The sequence below is a fragment of the Toxotes jaculatrix genome, chromosome 14 (genome assembly GCF_017976425.1).
Source record: "Toxotes jaculatrix isolate fToxJac2 chromosome 14, fToxJac2.pri, whole genome shotgun sequence".
NCBI lineage: Eukaryota > Metazoa > Chordata > Actinopteri > Toxotidae > Toxotes > Toxotes jaculatrix.
The window spans coordinates 12,936,682-12,959,963 of record NC_054407.1 but is presented as its reverse complement, the minus strand read 5'-3'; the positions used below and the strand labels follow the sequence as shown (position 1 = coordinate 12,959,963).

At 41.4% G+C, this 23,282-nt stretch overlaps 1 protein-coding gene across 2 annotated transcripts in view; it reads left to right on the top strand.

Annotated features, from left to right (window-relative positions):
- Window positions 1-208: 208 nt before the first annotated feature.
- The window catches only part of gpc1b (glypican 1b), a 65,352-nt gene continuing 42,278 nt past the window's right edge, over window positions 209-23,282 (top strand). The window contains exons 1-2 of one of the 2 annotated variants that reach the window (XM_041054717.1): window positions 209-310; window positions 444-1,030. In XM_041054717.1, the coding sequence (XP_040910651.1) occupies window positions 871-1,030 (160 nt within the window). In that variant the 5' untranslated portion in view covers window positions 209-310; window positions 444-870. Of the gene's footprint in view, window positions 345-443; window positions 1,031-23,282 lie in introns of both variants that reach the window. The other variant, XM_041054716.1, reaches the window with a different exon arrangement.

Below are 23,282 nucleotides of genomic sequence, written 5' to 3'. Positions count from 1 at the left end.
AACTCATTATATCATTATGAAACCTGTCCACAAAAACGAAATATTCAAATGAGGCCGAATGGAAGGGAAATGACAGGAGGAACGTACAACCACGTCTCTCTTTCTCTCTCTCTCTCTCTCTCTCTCTCTCTCTCTCTCTCTCTCTCTCTCTCTCTCTCTCTCTCTCTCCCTCCCTCTCTCCCCCGCCTCCTTATTCCACAGAGTGGCAGCGTTGGCATAGCATCGTTCAGAAAACCCTGAGCTGGAAACGAGCTGCGGTAGCTGCCTGTGCGCACCTCTTTACTCAGATCCCTGTGGGCCGTTATAGCCGGTAGGCGTGCGGCGACAGAACCAGGCTGCACAGCGTCAGCACAACACATTGCTATTTTCTGACACGACTTAAATTATTTCATCTGCAAATGGGTAACCTAAATCTTTCATCTCTTGCCTCTCTCCCTCTTTAGGTGAACTAAAAAGCCCCCAACAGTGGATTTATGAGACAGGGAATCTGCGCTTAATCCTGAGCACGGCGTGAGAAGATACAGTTAATTTTGGGGGGAGCCAAATAAAAATAATAAAAAAGGTCCTGTCCTGTCCACATTGGCCCCCTGCGTTAGGACTGGGAAGAGACGGGACCTCCGCGCTGTGAAGAGTAGCTCCTGTGCCGTGCAGCAGTTCGCGGAGAGCAGCCACAGACTCAGCAGACGCACTGAAAGGGCAGGAGGCAGTGAGGAAGGTGGAGGATATTTTACGCACAGCAGCGCTCTGTAGCCCCTTTTGACACGCGGCTACTAACTGGGAGTCTCCTGCTCCGTGTAGGACTCACAACAGTCGCTTCGCCTCTTTGTCGGATTTGCACTTGACTAAGTCCACATACAGCGGTCGGCTGGGATGGATTCCTTCATCATAGCGGCTCTGGCACTGTGCTCTCTGACGGCACCAGCCTATGGGGACAAAGGGACCAGCAAAGCCCGGAGTTGTTCGGATATCAGGCAGTTTTATAGCGGGAAAGGATACTCTCTTGATGGTGTCCCTCAGTCTGAAATATCAGGTAAGCTCCTCTAAAATGCAGCCTGTCAGAAGTCTGTTCATATTGTGCGCACCTTTCGCTGGTCTAAATCTGATCTTTACCCCCCGAGCCCAAAAATACTTTCAGGTCCAAACGCAGTCTATCTGTTATTTACCAGTTATTTAAATCGTGCAGTAACATGTAAAATACACAGTAAAGAACCTCACAGTTGCTTTAAACTCATTGCCAGTGAGGACCGTAATCCCTCTGTAAGTCCCCCAAGGAATGCTGGTCTATTTTGGGGCCAAAGTCGCACCTGCAGTAATACCAGTTATTGTCTAAGTGTTCGTGTGCAGACCTGATATATCCTATAGAAATGAATGATTATAGGTTTACATATAGTTGGTTCACAGACTCTTCTTTTCCTGCTCAGAGTGGTCTGCAGGATATCGTTACTTAAAAACCATACCTTCTTAACCACAAGCTTAAAACGTTTATTTTTGTAGTTTCTGTTGCGACTGAGAGCAGATAAGGCCTCTCAATTTATAGCTTTTTCAACCTGTAGTCACACTCATTTCATGTCAAATGGTAGAGCAGCTCTACCTCTTGGCGATCTCTCAAGATGAAACACTGCTTTGAAAAGATATTAGGACAGTGCAGACATTTCACAGACAATCTGGCTGTTTTATCCCCGATCAAAATGAGATGTGAGAAACTCCCTAAAACTCTTGACATTTTTGGAAACACAGAAGTGGGATCAGCACCTCGTTTCCTGTTCTCCATACTGTGTTTCTTTATCTCTTTAAATTAAGCTGCTACCTCTCAGGACACTACCAAATCATTCCTCTTCTTTAAGCTCTCTGCCCACCAGTCACTTGACCATGTGCTTGTAACCACGCAAATGTGATGTTGCTCACTGTGTCACTCATGGTCTGATGTCAGACAGTCACAAGCCCATCTACAGTTCAGATGATTACACGTGTGCCTCCCCTGGAATTCGGTGCTACGCTTTCACAGACATGAACACACAGACAGACAGACAGACACACACACACACACACACACACACTTTACTGCAATTTCAGGTTCTACAGTTACAGTATCGTACATGCATGGACAAGACAGGAGACAGTGACCGTACATGTCTCAGACAACCATTTTCCTGTGTACAGATTCACAGGAAATATTAGTCATAGAGAGCAGAAAGTACAGCACTAATATTTGAAGTAATCTACAGACTTTTTAACCAACAAGAAAAGAGCGTGGGTGTGCTCAATGTCCATCTGAATTTTGCTACAGTGATTCCTACTGTAACACTCCTGCAGTCATTCCCAATCTGATAACATACTTTTTCTTCAAAAAGCCCCTCCAGACTCTGCGTCAGTCACCTTCTCTGTATCATGCAATTCATTTTTCAGTGCTGTACACTGCCGTGACAGTAGATAAACTCTTCTTCCCTGTGAAGACAGCAATGTTTGTCCATTAGTACAGGCTGAATGGTGCTGAGACATACAAGGGTGACTTTCTGCAGTATTCACCTAAAGGTCACACACTCAGGATGGTCCTAAAGTAGAAACTGCTCTATTTTTTGATAGCATATGGACTCTCAGACTGCACAGCACGGTTACAGAAAGATCATTGTGTCTAAACATAAACAGAGTGTATATGATGGGGCTTTAATTTTAACCCTGCAGAGTTTTGGTGTTTTGCTGTTGGTTGCTCTCAGTTTTCTAATTCTTGAGCAGCATAAAATGGAACATTAAGACTGAGAGTCTATGAGGAACACGATATCCAGTGCTAAGATATACAATAGATCTTTCCTAGTGATTACACTGATAGGATGGAAGAGATTATAAGATTTGAGGGTGGGGCAGTAATGTGATGAAACTGTTAGCTCATGTCATCACACCATACATCATAAGGTAGTGGGGGCCAAGTAGTAACCGGACACTTCTAATTTAAATGATTGACCATACTAAATAAATCATTTGACAGAATTAACGCCTGCCCTGGGCCCTTAGAAATCCCCTTTTCTTCCAAATGTCTGTAATCCATAATGCTTTAAAGAGCACATCTGTCTTGTCATGACACCACCTACTGTATTCCTTTTGTTTCAATCAATGATGTGGAACTTATTCAAGTTGGGGGTCAGTGTATTCTCAGTAAGAGAGAAAATAAGGGAGTGAGGGGCAGGAAGATATGAATAAAGGAGTGACAGAAAAGAGGGATGGGAAAGAGGTAGAGATAGAGAGAGACATAAAGAGAGGGGGAGATTTGGCTTTGTACATTGACAATATTTCTCCGGTGTCCCCGTCTCTTGGCTCTCGAGCATAAATAACTGCTCGTAGGCTCCGGTCTGGCATATTAAACACCTTGGTAAAATATGAAAGCCTCCAAATTATGAGCCACCTGAATGTTGTGGATGATCCCTGACATTTGCGGAGGGATATTTCCTGCTGTGACACCAGGGCTTGATCAACCTAATGTATTGGCTAGGCCTGAGTCAAGGTCACATGCTGAGTACATCACCCAGGTTCAGTCTGGGAGGACAATGAGAGACGGCTTCATCTCAAGTCTGAAAATGATGTGCAGTTTGCTTCATTTTCAAATAGCACTGCACAAAATATGAGGGGAAAAAAAAAATCCTTGGCACACAAAGTAGCTAACTCTTCTGAGCCGAATATGAAACTTCATTTTTAGATGCACAAAATTTGTATAATCAAATATGGAGGCATATGCAAATAAAGTCTGAACAAGGTCTGCAAGTAATATTCCCAGAAAAAAAGGTAAATGCCATTTCATTTTTTTCCTTGTTAAATTCCAAGATTTGGATGTTTGAAGATCTATTTATCTATCTACCTATCTACCTATCTATCTACACACACACACACATATATATATACAGGCAAAAAAACAGTAAGGAATCTCCAACCAGCAGAACCCCCTTTCTGTTGCACAGTCTGTTTGATTATGCTCACTCAGCGGTGAAAGAAGATTCTTAGATATTGCTTTCACATCGATACGCCTCATATAGCAACTTGGATAGTCCCCTGTTCTTAAGTAATTTGCCCAGGGGAAAAAGCCACGCAGAAGAAAGCTATTGAGTTAAGGGTGAGCTGTTTGTTATCATTGCGTTGAAGCAGTGTTTACTGGACCATGGGAACAGTATCAGCTGAGCAGAAATGAAATGCAATGGTTCACAAATAATCAAGTGAACTGATTGATACTCTTAAAATGAGTGTGAGGATTCTAGTTGAACTCTGCTGAGTGTATTCAAATTTGGAAAGAGCTTTTTTGTTGGTGTTTACCAAAAAATGGATGATTGATTTTTATGAGGCTCATCTGTCTCCTCCCTGCGCTGCCCCCTCCCTGTTCCACCCCATCATTACAGTCTTGATGACTTATCTTTTTGTCTTTCAGGGGATGACATTCTTCATCTCTCTGTTTCTCTCCCTCATCGGCTCTTAAAGAGAGAGGCGCCAGACACTCTTTGAAAGCAGCTGGCAGCCAATGAGTGCTAGATGCTGAATGTTGTATAAGCCTATACAAAGAGACAAGCTGCATGAGACATCTGCAGGAACACTGGTAACATTTTGGTATGGCATTGGCCTTCCCATGCTGTACTTGTGTTGTTGCTGATTGCTGGTTTCTACAGGCTGACTGTGAGTCGCTCAGTGCTCTGAAGTGTCATCTCTAACCAGTGTTTGGCTAATGATACAGTGGGTTTGCTGCTCACCCGGCCTGCTAGGAACTGTTGTTGACTAAAGACTGACTTGTGGCTGGAAAAATGGGCTGATCAGTATGGTAGCCCACAGCGAAAAGTATGGGAACGTTTTGAACTCAGTCACTTGACTGGGAATTTAGATGTAAGTCTTGAAATGTGTATAGCAGCATTGGAGCTAAAACAGATCCCGAATTTTTCACGCAATGAGTTGGAAATCTCTCTCTCTAGCTCTCGCCTCTTTGACTGAGGGTAATGATAAGACAGTGGCTGCTGGTGTGTTTGCTGCCCCCTTCATCACTTTCCAGCCAGAGGTTAAATGGGCATGGGAGTCCACTGCCAGCAGGAAACATAGCAGGCTAGGCAGACAGAGGCTGCAAAATCAACACCAATACATCAAAAATACAAAGGGGGTCATATTATGCATTGTACTGAGAAGTTTAAAGGGATATTTTGACTTTGGGGAAATTTGACTTTTTATTTAATCCAGAAAACAGTAAGCATGCAGCTATCATGAATTTGCATGGTCTGCAGACGGAATGGCCCATATACTTGACTGCTCATGCTCTACATTAAAATGCAGACCACATACAATGTTGCATGTGTTTAACCTCTTAATCTCTGTGGATATATTTGTACAGTATCTATATATCCACCACCAGTTGCTGTTAGCTCAGCACCCTCCAGGTCCTCTATGAAGCTGCTTTACCTGTGATGGTATCTCATTCTTGTCCCCCCAGCAATGTACCCTCATGCCATTTAGGAATATAGAAAAATGTGTTCACAGTGTCATTAATTATTTTGACCCTATCATCCCATTGTATTGTTATCTGCATGGAGACGATGATGGACATATAGTTTGTCATTGTGTGTGTGTGTGTGTGTGTGTGTGTGTGTGTGTGTGTATAATGTAAAGGCTACAGCAGCACAAGGTTAAGTAGGCACAAAGAAAACAAACAAATGCTGTCTTATCTGCCTTATTAAGAGCAGTGTAATAATTTAGTCACTTAATTATCATCTCTTATGAAAGAAAATGAAATTCGCTCAGTTCCACCAGACGCTTTAAGTCGTGGAGGACATTCTTTACCTCACAGTGCAAGGAAAAATAAGCAAAACAGCAATAAAAAAACAACTTTGAGGTGCATGGATGGATGAATTAATAACCAGCAAAAGCTATAACAGCATTTCCGAATTGCACACCTGTATCCGAATGAATAAAGGCCATGGTTTAACACATGAATCCAGCAATGTTATGTATTCTATGCCAGAAATGAGCTCTAGAGAGATAAAAGGGACAGACCAAACTTAACTACAAATAGTAAATATTGTGTGCTGAGATAAGCCTGCAGTGTTGTCATTGTGGCTGTTCTGGACAGTAGCCTTATCTCCATCCCATTAATATCCCTGCCAATGTGCTGTTCTTATTCTCCATATGGTGGATAACTAATTGATCGCACTGAATTACATATTGCCGCCTTGTGAATGGAACTCATTAACTGACTGGGAGATAAGAGCGCCAGGGCTTATTTGAAGGTTAATATCAGCATAAAGCCCCATGCATCTGTTGGTCTTCCTCTTCAGACAGATTAAAGCAGAAGCAACAGTTGTGTCTGTATCACAGTGTGCAGGCACATAACTCTGCTGCAGTTTAAAGTGTGTGAATCCCTGCATCTGGGTTCCTGTCTGCGCCTGCATGTGTAGCCGCGTGTATGTGTTTGTTAACGTGCATGTGTCTTTGTGTATGCGTGTTTGCCTACCAACTGAATATGCTGGAGTTGTTAAAATGCTGAAGTCAGTAAGAAGCCTCTTGAAGCATTAAGCCATAATGGGCTGCAGGGAGCATGAAACAGACCACAATGTGTTTGATGTTCACCATAGAGGGAGAGAGAGAGAGAGAGAGGGAGAGAGAGAGAGAGAGAGAGAGAGAGAGAGAGAGAGAGAGAGAGGGCTGATGGACTGCTGACTTTTGCTGCCCTGGTCTGCTTGGATTTGCTAGACCCTGTTCTGCCCTCTGACAGGCTAAATGTCGGAAAAACTGCACAAAGAAAAAAGAAAAAGAGGAAAAATGGAACTTAAATGGTCCTTTTAAAAACCTGTTCTGTGCTGCATTTCCTTATGGAATTGTTTTCATTCTAGGACCAGTTAGGAACATGGAAATATGGAGGGCAGTCTGTCCAAACATGTTGAGTTGTTCTGAACTCTGCGTAATGTGTGAGTAAGGACAGAGAAACCTTTTCACAGATTGCACACTAACCTGTTTTTCGTATAAAGCGCAGACCGTGAAGTAGTCATTTTAAACAGAAACATTTTGGGGCAGTTTTCAGACTGGCAAAAAAGCTGCTAGTACTACTTCCTATTTCCTGTGAAAAACAAGAGTCAAGAAAATAGTCAAATACTGACATTGGCTCATTTTTGGATGGACAGACAGATGTAATGGCTGGCAAACAAGTCTCTATTTTCCTTTCTATTTCCTATGACTAATTTTACAAAATGACAGCAATTTACCTCAGTGTCCATAAGGGTGGAAATTGAGGTCAGAAAGTGACTGGTGATTGCTTTTTGGAATATGATGCACTACCTTGACAAGTATCAGCTGCCTCTTCCCTGACCAGCATGCACTTGAGCTGCCGGCACCCCTCTCGCTTCTCTCTTCTTGCTCTCTTCTTGTCTTTTGTTCCCTGTCACTTGTCTAATGTGAGAGTGGGAGTTCACACGTACAGCCCTCCTTTGGCAAGCACACACAGACGCACAGATGACAGCATAGGCCAGTCTTTTTTTGTCACCACAGGGGGTTGCAGTGTCACTGCAACAGGCGCGCATGTGTGTGTGTTAAAAGTGTGTGTATGTGGCCTGGGGAGCATGTGTGTTGTTTCCCTCTGAGGGCTGCTGTGTGTCAGTGTATGACTCCTCTTTTGTCTTCAGAGGAATTGGCTGTGTCAAAAGGAGAATTATTCCCTCGTCAAAGCAAGCTTCCTCGCTGTCTCTGGCTGTGTGTGTGTGTGTGTGTGTGTGTGTTTTGGGGGGGGGGGGGGGGGGGGGGTCAGATGTGTGTCCATGAGCGAATGAGAGAGTATCCATTTGTGTGTGTGCCACAGATGTGTGCACTCTGCATGACTTCTAAAGCCATAATGAGAATGCTATTAAACCGCTTCCTTTCCATTTGCTGTCTTTGTGTGCAAAGTGTGTGTATGTGCATGTATGATTGCTGGCTTTTTTGTTGTGCCCTTTCGTCAGTTATGTAAATGTATGTGTGTGTGTGTGTGTGTGTGCCATGCCAAACTGTTGTGGTTCAGATCCCCTCCAGCAGTGCATTCTGTAGACAAGGTGAATATTTGAAGTGACAAGGACCTGGCTTAAGCTCTCAGCATGTCTTCACTTCTGCTCCAGCTACTTCTCCTCTTGCCCTCCCACTGCCTGACAGATGGTACAGACCCAAACAGGGACGCCCACTACCATATTAAGTGAGGGCACGCAGTATGAATTTTACAGGGTGACACGCCCTACACCAACACACACACACACACACACACACACACACACACACACTGTCTGCAGCTGTGGGCTGAAGTATTTGTTGGGAGACTTTCGTTCTTTGGCTAGGACACATCCCAGAGGGGAAATCCTGTGGCTATGGCAGTATGGCGACAAATTCAGGAGGCAGGTGGCGGACAAATGTACACATATGGAGTTGGGTTTCATCAGTTCTGAATCTAATTCTGTTTACTGATCCAGGTTCTTGTTGAACTCTTGTTATGATTATTTGGGTATGGCTAAATTTAGGAGTTTTCTGCAGATTTAGAATCTGTTGACTGTATTTTCATTTAAAGCTGAGACAGTTTTTGGTTAATTGATTAGAAGATCAACACTGAATTTACCAACAAGGACTCTGGGCTGATAGTTTCTGTGGAAAAATATCAAACTTTGTAATGTAATTGTAAAAAACTTGCTTCTTAAATATGAAAACTTAATAATATATTTAAGTTTTAAACTGTTGGTCAGGCAAAGAAAGATATTTCAAGACATCATCTTGGACTTTAGAAACTTGTAATAGTCATTTTGCTCCATTTTCTGATATTTTATGGATCAGCTGATTAATTGAGAAAATACTTGGCAGATTAATCAATAATATAAACAATGGTTAGTTGCTGCCCTGTTTAATTGTTTGGTCTATAAAATGTCAAAAACAAGGATAAAACTGTTGAAAAACCTGAAAAGAAATGCCCATCGCAATTTCCAGCAGCCCAAACTGGTGTCTTCAAGTTATATGTTTTGTCCAACTAAGAAGATAAAACCCAAATATTTTTGATTTACAGTTTAAAAAGTAGAAGAAACCATTTACTTATTTGAGAGAGCCAACAAATATTTGGCATTTTTGCTTGACAAATGATGTTGATGATAGGTGATTAATTTTTTGTTAATCGTCTAATCAGCTAATAGACTTCATTTGTTTTCCCTGTACACTGCTAGGCTCATCTGGTTCTGGGGGCATTATGACTTGGAAATGCTTAGTCATGTCTTCCACTGCACGAAACTGTTTGTGTGGAGCAAACATATTTTACACTTCTGTCTTTTGTGAAGCTCAGCCACTCTTTTGAGCACTTCCTGCAGATCAGATCCAGTTCTTGATACTCAGTATAATTGCCAAAATAGATTGATATTCTCTGATGGAGACAGCCTTCAGGCTCCCATCTCTCAAATATAAAAAAAAAAGAGGAAATAGGAATTGAAGAGATGAGAGATTGGGCTCGCATATGAAAAGATAGGAATGAATGATAAAAATCAGTAAGGTGTCGTCCAACCGTTGACTGCCTGTGTCCAGCACCTCACTGCTCCTCACACAATACAGATTTAATAAAGATAGGAATCACAGATGCCACAGTACACATATCCCTCAACTACAGACTTCCTTTTGATGAGCAGTCGTTTTTTTTCGGCTCTGTTCAGCAGTGGCCCTTTCTTCCACACATAGGTTATTATTAAAAATACCATAGCTCGCATCCTCTCAGAATAAAATAGGGCAGAAGTGGCTGGACTGCAAGTCATCTGTTTGCATATGTGTTTCTGCATGTGTGTGAAGCAGATATCCCAGGTGTTTCAAGACTTGTGAATGTCTCCTTTGTCTCCAGTTCTCCCTCCTCTCCCCTGAGGTGTAAACATTATTCTCCATAATCTCTTCCAAACTAGAAGCATGTTCTCATACTTTGTATGCAGAACAGTTGCCACTTTCTCTTCAGCTTTGTCAAATCTCTCTGTCCCTGACAGTTTCTTTCTCTGGCTTTTTAAATTGGCCATTTAGGAAGATTTTGTTTTTAGCTGCTGTAGGCAAGTGGCTCCACACAATAGCCTTATTTTGCTTTATTGTTACTTGGCGTTCATAATTTCCTGAAGATTTTCTCTCATCGAGATAAACCGTTTCTCACTAGTTTCCATTATCGTAATTATTTTCTTCACTCTTTTGCTCTCTCTAAGTCGTTTCTGCCTTTGAGGCTTTATCTCTCTCATTCTTTCCCTATTTGCTCCTGTGGAGGGAGGAAGTTGTGAATTCATTTATTTTTCATGTGAAATTTACTGCATGCTCACAGATGCTCTCCAAAAACATTGTTAGTTTGTTTCTGGTACTTGTCTGTGATTTTTATGAGTCCATATTTTTGTGATCTAATTTTACCGTGCATTTTATAGTCTGAACATTAAAGCCATATGTTTCAAGAGTGTAATTCAAAAATCCAAGGAAATCGTCATCGTCAGTGGAGCTTTAAATGAACCCCAGGACTGCTCTGTCCTCTGGGCTTTGGGAGAGAGATGTGGGAATAAGATAAATCAATTCTTAGAATGTTCCCCTTAAAAGTTAGTGCTGGTATACTGTATGTGAGCTGTGGATACTGCAAAATCTTGTACCTTTTACTTTTCTTTTAAAATCTTCCTGCGGGAATCCATTTTCTCACACTCGCTTTAACGGTCTCCCAACTTCCTTTGCTCTGAGTTTGAACATAATTACAGTGAAATCTGTATGTTGTTTTATTGGCTTCTCAGAGCCCTGCAAGCGCAGTTTTTCCAGTCTTTAGTGCTCTGTGATCCTACTGCATGTCTCCCTTTCCATCCGGTACATTTTCAAGATCTCCACTGTATAATTGGCTTGAACAGAGATCCTTGCTCCCCCATAACATTAGTTCTTCTAGCAACCAGAATACCCGAATGAGTTGTTGTAGCTGTGCACTGCAGCCTCTTTACATCTCCCTCTCCCAGTTTGCGGTGGAGCAGTTCTCTTCCGTTCTCTCTGAGTCCACTCCAACTCTCATCTCCTGTTGGATTTTGTGCTTTCTAAGCACATTTTTCTGTAATTAGATAGTCAGATCTGGTTTTATGTGACATCATTTCTCAAACGTTATTTGTGGCCAAGGAAAGCCCCTGTAGTTCATGGTGGTTTGCTTATTTGGCTTGACCATGCGCAGCTATTTAGATGTGGAGGTAGAGTGACTGTCTGAAGATGGAGGAGCGGGAATGACCAGAGGATTACTAAGGCCTTATGAGAAGAGGGGTGCATAAAAAAAGCTCATAATTACAGGGGGGGGATATGTAATTACTGTCAATTGTCATCCTGTTTGCTGGTACAGGATTAGCTTTTTATTACCTAAATCCTTATTTTTGTTCTTTTTCTACTTTTCCTACTTTCCCTACCCTCTCTCCCTGTTTCCTTCATTCAATCAGTCTCCCCTCAATGTATAAGTCTCTATATAGTCAGTTTTCTGTGTCCCTTTTAAAGAGTAAGTGTCTGGGAATCATCTGTAGAGATCACTGCTGAACATCTTCAATAGTATGAAGCATCGTGTTCTCTGAATACACCTGGCATTTGAGCCAATTAATATTGAGCCAATTAGTATAGTAGCAAATATAGTTGGACAAAAATGTTTTTTCGTATTTCTGTGCTTTGTTACTGTGTTTATGAAAATGAAAAAGCTATAATAGAGAATTTACAGTGTAATGACTAACTTTTTATTGTGTAAGAAAAGGAATATTAAAAAGATAAGCTTAACACTCTCAAGGCAATGATCAATGTGAGTTTTTGTCCCATTGTACAAGAGCTCAGGGTTTTTACTACTGTACAAATACTGTATACCTTTATTCCCCTCCGTTCGTTCCTCCCAGGAGGGGATGGCAAGCAGCGAGCTAATGAACTTGAAATGACAATGACATATTTAGCTTGCATTTCTTCCACTCAGCCATAACAGAGGGCATTTCAGTTGGGCCCACTCGTCATTGTTTCATTCGTCTCATTATTTGCTATCCCTCCATTGCGCCCTCACTATTTTCATCTCTTCTTCCTCCCCTGCAGAGTCTTCTCTCATAAATATTTTACATCTTCCAAATGAACTCTGTCAACCCAAGCTTAGCGCATGGCTGGCTGCCTTGTGTGATTCTAATGCGTATAATGTGTTTATGTGTAGGTTGGAGTGTGTGTATTTAAACATAGCCTATGTAAAAACATGGTTCATCTGTGAGTATCTTGCTGCATTACTCCAATGCATGACTGTTTCTGCTTATATATTTTGATAGGCACGCACATAAGATGTGTTTTACATAATGTTTTCATTTGTTTAATTGAACTGTTATTCCACCAGACAAGGTGACTAAGTACATGTTATTTACAGCAACACCCTGCTGTCTTCTGCAGGATTATGAGTAATACATATTGTACATATTTGGTACATATACTTGGAGCTGCTGTGCAGTATGCCAATCAGTGAGAGCCATAATTATAAGCAGTTTCATTTAAATAGTTGGACGCTAAGTGCCTCATTCAAGGTCAGCTTGAAAGTAGCTGGGAAAAAGACTTCATCATGCAGCGTTCTCTGCCTCAACCTGTCTGGGACTTAAACTCAGTAACCTGCTGGGCAGCTGTTTCCCACAGAAACACTCAGCTTACTCAACACAGAACAGAATGTACATCTGTAAAATGGTCATCATATTGTTTTCAGGTGCTGCATGTTCTTACCCCAATACATTTTTTGAATGAGTCAGAGCAGCATATGCACAAGGCGATACGCGAAGAGCAGCATCTTGCAGCAGTGCATTTCAGCTGGAATCCCTGACTCAACACTGTCATATTAGAAGGAGTTCTCGGCCTGAGGGATGCTAGGTGCTCGCTAGCATGTCCAACTCGCTGTGTGTTTAGATCTTATGCAGTTTTTATCCAGCGACCTTACTGGCAATTGTAACAGTAAGCTTTGTCAGAGATAGTCTGATATCTCCTTCCTCTCTTTTGTGTTTGAGTGTGCGTCTTTGGCCTGGGCTCTGGTTTAAACTAAAAGCCTTCTCTTTAAATCTTTCATGCTTTCGCTACCACCCTGCTGAGATAAAGGGAGAGGCAGAGATGATTTGTGGGGCTTACAGAGCAATAGTAACTTTCACCCGCTTACTGTTTCATCCTGTCATTCTTTGTTTGTGTGTGTGTTGCTTTCTCTGTCTTTCAACTCAGCCTAATTGCTCTCTACATTTTTGAAGTCTTCCTACCAAACAGCACATTAAGTTGCATGCTAGCTCATTTTTTTTCAGTATACTTATATCATACTCAGCGTGGCGTCAAAATCAGTTTCCATCTCACACATCTTTTTGTGCACATCTGCATTTATGTCTGCGGACATGTCCTCTAATGAACTGGTTATGTACATCTACAGTATGTGACTAAATTGCTTCCTCTAACTGCGAAGCAACAGTGGTAGCATCCCTGTCACACTGTCTGTGCCCTCTGTGTCCTTGTACCCTGCACCCTACTTCCCCAGCAAACCCCAGCAGCCTCTGTTCCAGCCCTGGGGCCCAGGGCATCACTCAGTCAAACTGAATTCCAGATCCTGTTGGACAGTGGAGACTGTGAGGCTCAGTGTTGAATGGCTATGGTCTGTCACGTGATGTCTGCTGATGAATGACCAGAGCCTGGAGGACAGGATAGACTGAACTAAGGAAAGTAGGGTCTGTTTTAAGTCTCTTCCCAGGAGGATTTTTGTCATAGAGTTTTGTTTGTTGTCCTAGAACAGAAGTTTGTTTTTTGTTTATTTTGAAATATGATGTTATAATAAAGTAATGATCTTTGGAAAACTTTTAAATATACATTTTAGTCTAATCTTCCCCGTAGGATAGAGGTGAGAAAAGTGAAGTATACTATTTTTGTTGAAAGTAGGTTGGTAAAGGGGAACAACAACAACCAACTCTCCCTGACTTGGTTGTGGCAAATGTACCCTTCTTGGCGATGTGGCGGTGACGCAAAAAGAGAAGCATCAAAGCTTTGATGTTCCATTTTGGGGTGTTTTGTCAAGAGGGTTGTGCGCTTACTGGGATGAACTCTCACTGTAACAGCCCCTCACTTCTTAAATGTTCCATCCCTTTTTTTCACTCTCCCATTGCTTGAGATATGAGTTTAAAGTTGAGACTTTGTTCTCTCTTTCCAGACTTATATCCTCTCTTCCTCTTTTCCCTCAAGCTCTCTCTTCCTCTCTCCGGCTTTCTTCACCTTCATTCAGTCCTTCTGTGTCCCTTCACATCTCTCTTGGCTTAGTTCCCTTGATTAAGCACAGCTGTCGCACTCATCGCAAGGCCCCTCTTTTTTTTTCACATTGTTATATAAATTGGCTGGCTGTCTTTCTCAGGCCCTGGCCCTGTTGATTTTGGGTGACGTCAGTAACTGTTGTTTATGCCTTGGACACAGAGTTGATTCTGCTGTCTCTTTTGACAGTTTTGACTCAGGTTATTCAACCAATACATAAATGTGCGTGTGTGTGTATGTATCTGTATGCTTGTGTGTGTGCATGTTTATTCCAGTATGCCCCAGCGAAGCATACTTGTTAAATTAAAATCAATCACAAATTGCTTTTCCAAACGCATCTCTTCCCTAACTTTCTTATAACTGACTTGATTATTATCTTTCATGCTTTGACAGGCCGATGATATCAAATTCTCATTAACGTTAGTGTCTGCTGCTTGGACGAGGAGGAGAGAAATACTTGTGACTGGCAGTGGCACGCTGCTTAGCTCCTCTGCATCACTCTGAAGCAGGGATGTGTGCCCGCGGGGTACTGAGGCACTCGGGCCAAGGCAGACTGAGCTGTGACATTGAGGTGATGGGAACTTAAATCATTCGCCATTGTCGCCATAGTGTTTATCTGCTGCTGGCTGGGCAGGAGTAGAGCTGAAGGATGAGATGACCTCTGGAGTGAGACAGTATGCTGTAGCACACACACACACGCACACACAGACACATTTACACAGTCATACTTGCATGCTGGCTCTCAGTTTTCCATTCTGTATACTCACAGAGCATACCATATGTTTTAACCACTCCAGGCCTGATGGACTCATAAAATTGGTTTCCAAAAAACATGTTACCAAGATGAAATTTAATGAGTGGTTGGCTGTATGCTTTTGCTGCTTTCTGAGACAGTTCTGTGGTGACACTGTGTAGCCAATATGGGTTGCATAAAATACTTTTTGTGGTGTGGTACGCAGGATATGATATATGCAATTTTAAAGCATTTTGTTGAGGGATAGTCAAAGAGGTAATTAGTCAATTAAAAGAAAAACTAACAGTTTTACAAATTGGATTGGAATTGTATAAAAGTATTTGGAAAGTAAAAATACCCAACACTTGCTGATCACAGTTTCTCAAGCTTGAAGATTTGCTTGCTTCTCTCTGTTTCACGTCATTTTAAAATAAGCACTAATGGGTTTCTGACTATTTACATGCACCTGAAGACAGGAAGAGCAGATGAAGGATGCTGTGCGTCGACCAGCGCAGGAGGATCAACTTCTCAGTCAGTTCTTAGTCGAGCTGAGTGACTGTGACCATACTCACATGGACACTATGCAGTTTTGTTTTTCACTTAGTCAAATCTGAGAGTGTCAGGTTTGTTAGCATCACCTTTACTTTTATTTGTGTGTGTGGCAGGTGAGTAATTATGCAATGCAGAGCCTTAGCCGTGCATGATGTGCAGTTATATCTGTTAGGCTGGTCTGCTGTCCATTTGCATACCAGAAATATTTCATCCAGGAGTGCCATGTTCAAGGATTTCGTGAATAAATATGCAACATCTGTGTTGTGCAATGAGGCTTATCAGCACTGTGTTATCAAAGCACTTAGATGTTAACCTGAGCACCCTCAAAGTTTGGTATATTGACATTGACTTTGGTATATGGTCAGTTGATCTATTCTTTATTTTCCTGATCAGTTGATTAATAGTTTTGTCTATAAAATGTCAAAAAAAAATATAGGAAAAAGTCCACTAGAATTTCACAAAACCTGTAATGAGGTTTTCAAATTGCTTGTTTTAACCAAATAACAATCCAAAGCTCAGAGTTATTTTGTCTACTATGATATAAAAAACAGAAAAGCAGCAAATTGTTGCATTTGAGAAGATGAAATCAGCAAATGTTTACCCAGTCTTACTTAGATTATGGTTTTAAGGATTAATCCATTATTGAAATTGTTTCCGATTAATTTTCTAACAATCGACTAATCGATAAATCAACACGTTGATTTAAGCCCTGTACTTTTTGCATCCTTTGCCCATGAAAGACATAAATTTTGTCATATATCCATGTTCACAAGGATCCGCAGAGAGAGTCTGTGTGCAGAGCAAAATTTATAAGCCTGCTGGCTGTGCACATGGGCTGCACGTGCTGACAAACGTGTGAATGTGTGGACTATATCTGGCAGGAATGACACTGTAAAGTACTGTTATAGTCCACATGCTTTTTCTAAAGTGCAATGGATGGGCAGTATAACTTGAATGGATGCTAATTGTATCTCAGACAACCCTCTGAGGACATCACTCCATTGTGATAAGAAACCTCTCCTGTCCTTCAGACAAGGCACATTCACTATGAAGTTGCACTAACCCCCTCCCCACTTTCACCATACTGTTACCTTGTCTAAAAGCATTTTCCTCTCTCAGTTTGCTTTACTCTCAACCAGACATGGAGCGTTATTCTATGTGGCGGCCTACCAGCTTCTCTGTAGCTAAATGACATGCAGTGGTTGTTAAAAGCTGCTTTAACTGCTCAAGCTCCCCACTTCCCACATCACCCATTTTGCAAAATGTAGCCAGGCCCCTTCTCTCTTGGGAACACGGTGCCTAATGCACCATTACACTGCTATAAATACTCCTTTTCATAGACCATACTCATACTTTCATTGTTAGATAATTATTATTTTATTTCTATCTATTTTCATGGCCCTTTAGTTTACTGTTGATGTCCATCATTTTGCAGCTGAAATGTATACAACAATCGTGTTTTTGTGTTGTTAAATTAAAAAGCAATGCGTAATTTGTGACGCTAAGAACAAAATAGGAGCAAACACAGCTGTCTGTGGTGTTGTCTATACTCAAATATTGATGCCTTTCTTTCAACATGGAACATTTCAGGCTGTGTTGTTATGTCCTGAGCTTTTTGTATTTTCTTTTATTTTCCAGAAAATGATGGCAGAGGTTGTGACTGTTGTGATGTATTTCAGTTTAATTAGTTTTTACCTCTAAACCCTGGTCATGGTGCAGAAAGTAATTTTCCATGTATTCCACACATAAATTATGGACTTGGTTAAGGCAGCAGATCAAAGTGAAGTTTTGCAACATTTATTTTTTTTGATGTGTGTCACTTTCATTCTGCCATCTTTTGCCTTTGTAATCATTTCAAGATTTTGGTCTTGGTGAGATTAAATGAAGTCAATAATAAAACAAGGATGCATTTGTTGACCTATTCTCTGAGGGAATTCTAAACCAAACCAGTTGTTCTTGTTTGTTTTTGCCATCTCTCCATGATCATTAAATCAGCATTTTAATCAGTCTTTGTTGTAGAACAAGTGCAACTTCTCATAACATTTACCCTCTATCATTTCACTATTAGCAAAAGGATTTGCACAAGTATGGTGACAGTAGGAGTATATGGTTAATGCATCAACAATTGCAAGTCATTCATGCGTAATATTAAACATCTTGGTGCCTAATTCTGTTGACGCTAGTCAGGACGTAGAGTATCCTCCTGAAGATTTCCTCCCACAGTAGCTGAGGCGGCAAATGACAGATAAACAAAGCAAGCAAAAAAAAAAAAAAGCCAAGAAAATGGGAGCTCTTCACTGACCATTCGATGTTTACTCGTGGATTAGATCGCTTTCTCTTTTAATTGAGTTCTGGGGGAATGGCACAATCTGTCCACAAACACAACCCTGATCTCCCAGCGTACCCATGAATCCACAGCATCTGAACCCATCTGTAGCCCTGTGAAACAGCAGCAGGCTCAGATGGCTAAGTGTCACCTTAACGGCAACAAAGTCCATCCAAAGAGAAATTATCTTTTTGCTCGGCAGTAGTGCGCTTTTAATGAAATTTTTCAGGTTGGGAAAGAGGAAATGGGCGGATGCAATTCAAAGCCCTGCGATGTGCCTCTGCGTGTCCTTGTGGAGATCCGCATCTGTCTTCTTGTCAGAATTATATTGTCTCTGCCTTGTTTAGCAAACAGAATCTGTTGCGGTTTAGGATTTTTATTGCACCTCTAGGTGTTTCTGTGGTCTGTATGTAGTTACTGTGTGTGTGTGTGTGTGTGTATGGAAACAACGTTGAGGAGATATCCACTTTTATGAGCAGGTCTGTCCTTGTAGTTAAACCAGCCAGTAGCACTTGTAATGGCTGTGGTTGTGCAGTGCAGCAGTATTTGGTGATACAGGCATTTGCCCTGGCAGTTAACTGGCGACTACCCCTGTAGTTATTATTGTAGTCTGTAAAGGGAACCCATCATGCTGTCTGGAGACAAACCCCTTAATAAGACTGTCAAGTTCATGTTCCTTCCTCTGAAGTAAAAGGACCTTCTCTTTCTTGAGCCCTCTTTTTTTACCACTTCTCTTTGACCCAGTCCCGGTCTTTTTTCTTTCCTTTAGCAAAGATTCTTGATAGGGACCACTGGCTGCAAGTTCTTGCTGCCACTCCACCCTCCTCTTTTTCTCTTCCCCTATTTCTAGCCCAACACAGGCTTTGATCTTCAGTGTCTCTACTCTCTGAAGCAATGCAGCTCTGCTGCAAAAGACCCCATCTCTCTTGCCTCTCTCTTCTTTTTTCTTCCCTTTTTTTAATGCTGCAGGTGGAACAAATCCTGCTCTTTATGCCCTGCTATTTTTTTTTGTGACAGCAGTGTCCAGCCAGCTGTTAGATAGCCATGTTTCTCTCTGGGTTAAGGTGAAGTCCTTCTTTGGCCCTCATTGTCTGCTTGTAGCTTGAATCTCAGCCTTGCTTATGACTAGCACTTGCAAAGCTGAATATACAGGTAATTTGGAGAAAAGCTCATTTCCAAGCTCATTTTACTCAGTGACGGGGAGATTAAAATAACTTAACATATTAGGGTTAATAATAAGATCACAAGACTGGACATATAGAATTATACTTCCCCTACAGTAGTCAAGGTATTTCTCAATACATCAGGAACATACATAAACACACACAAACACACACTAGTTAGTTGGCCTGTTTCTCTTTTAATTTTGGGAAAAAAATCCCCTTAAAGATCAAATGGGGCATGATCTGACAAGTCCGCTTTGGCGTAGCTCAGTGGTAGCTGACAGATTTGAAGTTAATTAAAAACGCTGCCAGTGCAGCAGGATCTGGGTGGTGTGACGAGCGTGGGTGGAGGGCATGGGCTGGGCCACACAATGGTGGGCTTTGTAGGTGGCTGTGATGCAGGGAAAGGCTACATGATGTCAGCCGATTGCTGGCTTCAGTCCATATATTCGAGCCCATTGGTCTTCAGAGCATTCATAACACCTTCTCACAGCTGGACGAGGAGGAGGAAGAGTGGGAAGAGCAGGTGGTGGAAAACTATCCTGCAGGAGGAGGTACAGCACAATGGACCCCATTTCTTGAGAATAATATGAGGGAAAATAATTTAGCAAGAAAAATGTATTTTAATAAGGACTTCAATGAGAGTTATATGTCAGAAGTACTCACACATTTTCCAGGTGCATTGAATATTAAATAGTTCAACTAGACTGGGAACTCAGTAAGACGACTTTGGCTTGCACCCAATGCAGCTCCCAGAGTTTTAACCAAAGCAAGTAAGATTCAGCACATTACACCCATTTTAGCATCATTACACTTGCATACTTTCTGTTTCAGAACTCCTTTAAAAATGTTGTACAAGTTTACAGTGCTATGAATAGTTTAGCACCTCTGCATTTAGTTGAATATTCCTCCTCCTGTTCTACGTGTACATACATTGGATTGATACCACTTTCTTATCTATCTCTTAGCTATTTTGGGTCTATTTCTTGTCGGCGTGCAGTCACTTGTCATCCAAGTGAGGCTCCCGTAATAACTTGTTTTTGACACTTCAGTTTCTGTACAGAATAAACAAACATACTACATGTAAACACTGAGCTTTAGGTTTTGTTACCTTCAGACAGAGCCAGGCCAGCCCTTTCACCCAGTTTTCAGTCTTTGTGATACTCCAAGCTAACTGGTTGCTGACCAGTTTCCCAAAATTTGGAACTATTATGTAAATGTTAAAAAAAGTGGAGACAAATGGTTATTATGATTATGTAGGCAATGTAGAAAATGAAAATAATGCCAGTTTGTGTTTTGGAATATGCATGTGTAGTTTAAATAAAGCCTGGCAGATATACAGTAGTCTCTGATCACAATGATGATGCAGCTCTGTAAATTTGGTATCTCATGTCCCCATGTGCCATTAGCCTTTTGCGGTTGTGCAGTGATGCTGCTGAATCTGAGCCATCCTGTGCCTGTTTTTGACTCAGTCACACAGGAGTGAGATAGATAACCACAGAGCTCTCTCTCCTCCCTCTCTTTCTTCCTTTCCCCACACCCTGTCTGTAAATTCTCGGTTTCTTTTTCTACTCTCAACCTCTCCTTCTCCTCTCTCCCTGGTTGGCAGGATAACATCTACCCTTTCAGCAAAAGCCAATGCCCTATCTGCCTCCCTGTGGCCTCCCTCTCAGCTCTCTCTCTCCCTCCTTCTCCTCTGCCTCTCATCTCGCTCTGGGAGGATAACCATCTAGCCTTTCAGCACAGGCCAGCTATTTCTAATGACTGTTTCCAGTGAAGGAGGACAGTAGAGAAGCTTTGTCCGACTCATCCTGGTGCATTTCAGCGGGGGAAGTCTATGCCATTTTTTAATGTTTAAGCAGCACAACAGACTTTTAATTTAATGTGTTGGCAAGATGAGATCAGATTCCCTGCTTCTTTAAATCTGACCCTTTCTTGAGGAAATCATATATCAGCTACTGTGACACCAGTGCTTAGATGGCTATATTTGCTAATTTGGTAGTTATGTGGGGTTTGTAAGCACAGAACATTGAGTCCAATGATCACAGTCCACTGCAGTCAAACAGAATTTAAACTTTCACATTAAACTAGAATCAAATGTTAAGGCTCACGTCAAAATGTTAAAAGAAAAAGCACAGCTCATGCCAGTGCCATCAGAGGAGCATAACAACTTTTTGCCTGCTGAAGCACCATGTTTCTCATCAGGCCCAAGCAGATTATCTGTAGATTGAAACCAGTCTCTTGTTTCACACTGCAGGCAGGGAGGTTTTGATAGCTCATAACAAAAGCGGGGAGTAAAATATAGAAAGAAAAGAGAGATGGGGGCTTTGGCATGTCTCAGAAATGTTTGTAAAACTGATAAAAGACTCTCACAAAATGTGGGGATGAAGGAAACGAATAGGAGAAATGTGGAGTTTCAAGTTCTGTCTTTAAAGTATAGCTAGGCAGAAAACCGAGAATCAATCACGACAAGTGACAGGAAAACATCTGAAACTTTTAAGTCAACAGGCACATGAGCACTTAGACGAAAAAACATTAATAGGGCGCATGACAGCTCGAGTGAGTGAAGGAAGGAGAGAACGACAGAGGCAGACAGAGAGGAGGACAAGAGCAAGGGAAGAAGCAAAGAACTGCTGCACTTCCAAGTTCAGGAGTGTAGATTTGACAAGCATTTAGTTTTTTTTTTTTTCTTTTTTTCAAAGAAGAACCCATGAAAAGCCCTCTTTCAGGCCTGGACTGAAAGAGGGATTAGACAGAGGCGTACCGACTGAAAGACACAAACATTCCTTTACGCATCTTGTGCATTTACCTGTCAGAGCGCTGCAATAAAGCTGCTCCCACATGGGCAATATGCCAAGATTTTGAATTCTGAAAGGCCTAAAGGGCTGTCTGTGAAAATCTTAACACCGGAGTGGCTCTGTGTATTCGTCAAGGGAAATAAGTGCTTTTCTACATCATTTAGATCATATCCAAATAAGATTAATATTTCTGTAACATGTAATATGCACACGGCTCTGATCTGCAGCTTTCAGCAACTTTCCCTTCTCTATTTAAATGTTTTGTTTAAAAAGTAAATCATGCAGTCCTTGGAGTGCAATGCATGTCTTTTCCTCTTCCTCTGAGTGTTACATTCTCGTCTGACCTTTCAGCATCAGAGTTGCACATCACTTCCAAGCCCTTCTGGATGTAATTCCCCTTGCAGCTATGGTGAAGAGTAATTTGCTGTGGTTCTCGCTGATCTATCTGTGAAGAATGCTTGGATTGTGCTGCACAGAACATAAATTCTCAAACTGCACATAATCTGTCCACGGTCCCTGTCAGTGGTGAGAGAACTAATGATTTTTTACATCATTAAGCTTGTTCCAGTGCTTGAAGGGTCATTGTGTGACCAGTCAGCCTTGCACTGTCACGCTAACAAGTACAAACCCATGACAAATTCAGTATTATTTGGAGTTTTTGGCCATCAGCAGTGGAATGTGTGAAAGTCTTTTTTTATGTTGTTTTTTTTTATCTCCTGCTTTGACGGAGATCAAGTGGTTCAGTCTGACCTAGTCTAAATGGATCTTCTTCCAGGAAAAGCCTTTATTATTGGTTCCAGTCAAAAATTATTACACCATCATAAAAGCATTTGTTAGGAGGACATGAAGGCCAGAAAGCACAAGCTACTGGACAGTTGGTAAAAACCAAAGTCTGTGCAAACAGCTAGTACAGGCAACATTTCACATAATTCTTTATTATAAGATGTAGGCCATCTGCTTTATTTCATTCATATTTAATTTGCATATTTTATGCATTGTCATATGCAGTATATTACCGTTTGGACACTTTTATTCAATTTAATGTTTCATTTAACCTGTAAATACTACAGAAGGCACAGCACAGTCTTTGCTTTTTCCCACAGTGATAACAGAAGGTTATTTATACTTGCCAGTAATTATTCACAGCTGTGTGCAATGAGAACAGTGGAGAGGATACAGTCTTCTGTCTCAACTGGGCGTTTGTTACCATGAAGAACACTTCATGATACTTTACTTTTGGAAGAACTTTGAATCACTTTGGGCTCAGTTTTGTCAATTTTTAAATTTTATTCATTTCTATGAATGCACTGCTGATTAACCTTTTATTTGAATTACAACAACCTACAGTTAAGTCTGCCCTGCAGTCATACAGCGAGAAACAAGCGGCAGTCAAATGTTATGCACTTGTACATTTAATTGGAAGTCTACCGCTAATGCATAAATCATTTTTTGAAAAGCTGTTTCTG